The sequence below is a fragment of the Podarcis bocagei genome (genome assembly GCF_964188305.1).
Source record: "Podarcis bocagei genome assembly, chromosome: 8".
NCBI lineage: Eukaryota > Metazoa > Chordata > Lepidosauria > Squamata > Lacertidae > Podarcis > Podarcis bocagei.
The window spans coordinates 4060905-4066607 of NC_138133.1; the positions used below are offsets into that span (position 1 = coordinate 4060905).

Sequence of the window (5703 nt, forward strand, 5' to 3'; positions counted from 1 at the left end):
GCAGATGATGTGTTTTTGCCCAAAGATGTTGACCTAGACAGTGTGGAAATGGACGAAACTGAGCGGGAAGTTGAACATTTTAAAAGGTAAGTAAGTGCCATATGGCTGTCTTGTTGCTATTATGGCCCAAATAAAAACTCCCAACTGGTTTTAGGCATAGCTAAATAGCATCTAGGGTTGCATTCTGTTGAGGTACGCTTGTGCCCAGGCAACACTCTCTACTGGTGGAACAGAGTGTTCAGGGCATTGATACTGAGATCAACTAAGAAGTGCGCTAGACAGGGAACAAATGGAAGTGGTAGATTGAGCTTCTGGGGGCCTGGATCACAAGTTGTGTTTACTTGCCTTAAAATAAGGACAAGCATCCTTACAATAGAAGGTAGGTTTAGAACTTCAGCTAGATCTCTGGGCCGTTTGAAGTAGATCAGCTAAGCTTTGTGATTCTCAAATGTCTAAAATAGCAGCAACTAAGAAGCTCCCTTCACCTTGCAAAAGAAAAAAAAAGAGGTTTGCTGGGAAATAATGCCTTGGTGGGTGGGAACAGGAGTTGATTTTTTCCATAAAATAACTTGTGGCCTTTATTGTGGCACTGATAACAAATTCTGGGCAGAACTTGCAGGCTGAAGTCTCCATATTAGGCAAGTGAACGCATACTGTTTTGTACCAGTTGGTGACTCTTGGGGTTGTAGTACAGTGGTACCTTGGTTCTCAAACTTAATCCATTCCGGAAGTCCATTCCAAAACCAAAGCGTTCCAAAACCAAGGCGCACTTTCCCATAGAAGGTAATGCAAAACAGATTGATCCATTCTAGACTTTTAAAAACAATCCCTAAAACAGAAATTTAACATAAATTTTACTATCTAACAAGACCATTGATCCATAAAATGAAATAAATAATCAATGTTTTATACTATAAAATAAATAAGACAGTAGTGCAGATGGTAAATATTAAAATTAATTCTTTTCCTTACCTGCACATGATAGTCATTGTTTGGATGGAGGGCTTTTATCCATTTCCGCAGTCACACAATCAATCATAAAACGAAAAACAAGCCACAGTCACAAAAATGAAAAAGCCACAAAAACACAAAAACAAAAGCACCAAATATCACCTCAGAACACTGCAATCAGAAACGGAAGGCTTTAATTACAATGGGGGGGCCAGATGAGTGGTGCAAGGGCAGACGTGAGAAGAAAAAAGGCTTAATTACTATGCGGGGGACTGAAATTTGCTGTGCAACAGTAAAAATGGAAGTTCAGGAGCACATTTGGCTTCCAGGGCAAAGTTAGAAAACCGGAACACCTACTTCCGGGTTTGCAGCGTTCGGGTTCTGAATTGTTCCGGAACTAAGCTGTTCGAAAACCAAGGTACCACTGTATTTAAAACACAGTAGATCCTGCAAGCCTGAGATCTGCCCACCTGTGCCTTACAGTTTCAACTGAAGCGTTCTCATCGTAAATCTTGGGAAGGCTCAACGTTTTTCTCTGCCCAAACTTGCAAGATGCTGTAAGACTATTTCATATTCTTGCAACAGGGGAAACACTAGCCTCCTCCTTTCAGAGGCTCTAGGTCAGTGGGTGAATGTGGTGTACAAAACATCATTTTGGTAATACCCCCCAGAGACAGCAGGGGGCAGGACCCTTGCATTGTAGGGGGTTGGACTAGATGACCCTTGGGTGCCTTTCAACTCTGCAGTTCTATGATTCCATGTCATACTCCATCCATCAGTGTAGCCATTCCTCTTATTCATGCATCCATGAGGCCCATCTCTTCACCATCCAGCCCCCACCACCTCTCAGCCACCCACACATGGGTAGATGAATACATGCATGCATTTACTCTCTTATCTATCAACACAGCCTTCTAATATATAAATAGACACTTGCTTCCCATATAAAAACAGACATTAAATGCTTGACCAGTAAAGAGTTTGAAGTCAATTTTATTATTCATTTCTTTTATTTTATTTATGAATCACTTTCCATGAAACATCCTCAATCGATTTAACAATAAAAACATATATAGAAATCAAGTTGAAGGCCAAAATAGATGCAGACTGACATCAAAATCCCCACTTTTTTTAAATAAAAAAGCAGTGTCTCTTTTTTAACATCTGAGATGCCACAAGCTGTTATAGTCGTCTCAGACCTTATTTCAATTTTGATTATTCTACTAATTCACTTAGAATTAGGCTAAAAATATTGTTCAACATATGGAAAGTTTTCCCTTCTGACTTTCAACAGATTAAGACTTCTCATTATAATACATATCCACCATTGCTGAGTGCTTTCTTTTTATTTTCATCTGATATTTTGTTAGTAGCATTTAGTAGCATTAATTATTTCTAAAAGTGGGTCAGTATCTCTTAGGAGTCTTCCCAGATTTGCTGCCACTGGTGAAACTGTGCACAAGTTTCCAGTGTAGCAGCCTTCTTTTCTAAGCAGCTAGAAGGACTCATAAAATAAAAATGCTCCCCTTCTTACTTTCTGTGAAAGGCTTATACATGTGTGCTTTTAACTACAAAGCACACTTTATTCACAAGCAGCCCATAACTTCAGTTCTCTGCACTGTTATACAATACCTCTGCAGAAACAGAGAATGGACAAACTAAAACTCACAAAGCAGAAACCTACCCTAGTAACTACTTTTATATATTACAGCAAATGAGAGGGTGGCCGCATATGCCCACTGCTGTATTGTTCAGTCTTTCCATTTCTGTAATACTAAATCTGGCTGAATCGAAAAATACAAATATGTTTATCCCACATGTGTAAGACCATGCACCTTCTTGATATATGTTTTTTTCACAACACATTTATGAGGTAGGTATACTGAAAGCATGATTTGTCCAAGCAGAAAGCAGAGTAGGGATTTGAAGTTGTACCCAAATAGTACTGCATCTAAACGTTGTAAGCTTAATCATTGGGACTGAGGCATTGAACTCTGCTCCATATATAAAAATGCATGCATAGTTGCATCAATGTTTAGGTTCCAAAGACTTTAAAATGAGCACTGGGCAACAGGCACTGTTAGCAGGGTTAATGAAGTCAGCTGTAGAACTGAGATCATATTCCAATATGGGGGGGGGGTCATCATTTTCACTCTAGTGCCACCCTCGGGGCCTCTTAGCCCAGGCATTGGGAGCCCGTGGCTCTCCACATGTGGCTGGAGTTCAACTCCCACTTGCTTTGCTAGCAGGGGCTGATTGGAGCTGAAGTGCAGCAACGTCCGGAGGGCCACAAGTTCCCCATCCCTGTTCTAGCACAATCAAATGAGATTAAACGTTGGTTCATAGCCTCTAGGTCTCAGTCAGCAACACATTTTAATAGCAGCTGTTAGGGGGCCAGAAGCATTGGTTCTGCTTACTGACTTGCCACATTGGCTCATTGCAAAATGCAGACAAAGGTATCTGTAAATCGACTTTAAAAGAAGTCTTTGCTATATATATATATATATATATAATACAACATTAGTTATCATGTCAAATCATTCAGCCTTCTTCCACCCTAGGGTGGGTGTTAATGCACTCTTTTTTAGCTGAAGTTTAAGCAACTCTACTCAAGTATTAACAAGTTACATTTTATATAGCTAGTAATTAGAAATCTAATAATTATCAAAGGAAATTGTAATGTAGACATGATGATATATACTTCCTTGGTGTGTATTAGATTTCCTTTACACATATTTTCTTTACAGATTCTGCTTGGATTCTGCCAGACAGACAAGGCAAAGACTTTCCATCAATTGGTCCAACTTTAGCTTGAAGAAAGCTACCTTTGCTGTCCACTAAAGGACACAACATGGATATGAATGTTGTGGGATCTAATTACTAACTGTACTCCCTGTGCTGAGAACTGCTGTGGCCTTGAGACAAGTACCTTCATTAGCAGTGCTGTGTGGATCTTCACTGGTCATCTAGCCTTTCCCCTGATTATGCTAGAAGGCTGCAGAATTGCTGCTTTCTAACTACGTATGTTAGTTTCTGTGATTGAAGTCTGTGAATGAGACTTATCTGACTATAGTCTGCAGTTGCTGGAATTGGAACAACAGCATGTTTCCAGTTTCTGGAGATACCTTGGCTTTTCCCATTTTGCTATGACTTGTCCTTTAAACAGAGCAATGAATCCAACTAGTTTTGCTCTTTCCTTATAGACTTCTTTAAAGAAATTGTCATAGAGAAAATTCCTCTTTTGGGACAAGCATTTACTTTTGTTTTTCACAATCTACTGTTGAGAATGTACAAGTTAAGCAATTTGTGTTTTGATTCCCAATTTGTAGCCAGCTTGTGTAAAAATACTTGCAAGAGGAAGTTTAGCAAATGAGTACTTGCATATCAAATCAGTAAAACTGTATAACTGTATTAACGCTGAAGCCTATTGGCTGATTTTTTAACATATTGTTAAATAATATTAAGATCATGCCTTTCTTGTTGAAAGATGGAATACATTAGTAATCACAAAAGACTCATGCTCTGTTTTGTGTTTCATTGCTGCCGTGGTAGATGGTGGTGGGAAGTTGGTGTGTTATAGATGAGGGAGGGTTCATGTAGTTTTTGTTTTTATGTGTTTGGACAGCTACCCTTGGGGAAAACATTGTGCAAAAATCGCTAACAAATAACAGCTGTGAAAAATTTTAGCTGTTATGATTAGGTTGTTGAACTGCAACTGCAACAGAGGCAGCAATTCAGAAGCAAATAATGTAATTGCTATAATACCTGAATTAATTTATAATCCTAGAAACAGTGTGAACCCATCTCATATCTGCTGCAGTTGTCACATCTCTGTGTGCTGGTTGAGCACAGCACTCTGCTGGTGGAGCAGTATATTTCTACATCTAATATAAGCCTTCTAGCTCAGTGGAGGAAAGGAAGCTAGGCAGGATGTGATGCTCACTCAGAGGGTTGGTCCTGCCCACAACTATGGTGTGATGTTACCTTTGGAAAGAAAGTTAATGAAGATCCCCTCCCTCCAAACCCTTCTCCAGCTGCATTTGAAGACAGGATTCTTTGCAACTGTTAGAAATGCATGACCAGGAGTATAAAAAAACCTAGCCAGGGAACTTTGCTCTCAGACATTAAGACATCACTTGGCCACCAATTCAAGAATACTCAAGAGGGGACTTTGATGATGGGGAGCTCTGCATAAAAAGGCAACTCAACAGCCAAGATAAACACAAATAATAAAGGGCAGATAGGTGATGTTTATCTTTTCAGATTCCCTGCCCAGGATTTCAAACACAAGCAACTGCCAGGAACTTCAAGGTCACTTCTGCAGCTGGGGATGCAAGGACAAGACTTCCTGCACAGGTAAGCAAATGAGAAGTTGCTTGTGCATTCAAATGTGGCTGTCTGCACCCTCCTTCCTTCTCCTGAGAAATAGATTTTGTGTGCTCCATTGAAATTAAAATATGCCAAATTAACAACGACCACAGTGAAATGAACTTAGAGTAAGGCAACAGTGACTGGTTATTCCCCCCCCCCATCAATATGAGTACTTTTCAAAGAAAAAATAGAGGTTTCTTGGCCAGTTGAGAACCACAGCTGGGAAGGACCATACCTCAATAGTACAGTGCATGTTTTGCATTTAGGAGACAACAGTTCCAGGTAAAATATCCAGTATTTGCATTTAAAGGATCAGATACGTTGGAGAGTCACCATAAGTCAAGAGTATACAATATTAGGTTAGATTAATCATTGGTCTGA

The 5703-nt window shown here is 39.6% G+C and overlaps 1 protein-coding gene across 6 annotated transcripts in view; it reads left to right on the forward strand.

Annotated features, from left to right (window-relative positions):
* The window catches only part of FAM193A (family with sequence similarity 193 member A), a 52014-nt gene extending 47549 nt beyond the window's left edge, over window positions 1-4465 (forward strand). For all 6 annotated transcript variants that reach the window (XM_081206203.1, XM_081206202.1, XM_081206201.1 and 3 more), the window contains 2 exons: window positions 5-86; window positions 3699-4465. In XM_081206203.1, the coding sequence (XP_081062329.1) occupies window positions 5-86; window positions 3699-3792 (176 nt within the window). In that variant the 3' untranslated portion in view covers window positions 3793-4465. The remainder of the gene's footprint in view (window positions 1-4; window positions 87-3698) is intronic.
* The last annotated feature ends 1238 nt before the right edge of the window (window positions 4466-5703 follow it).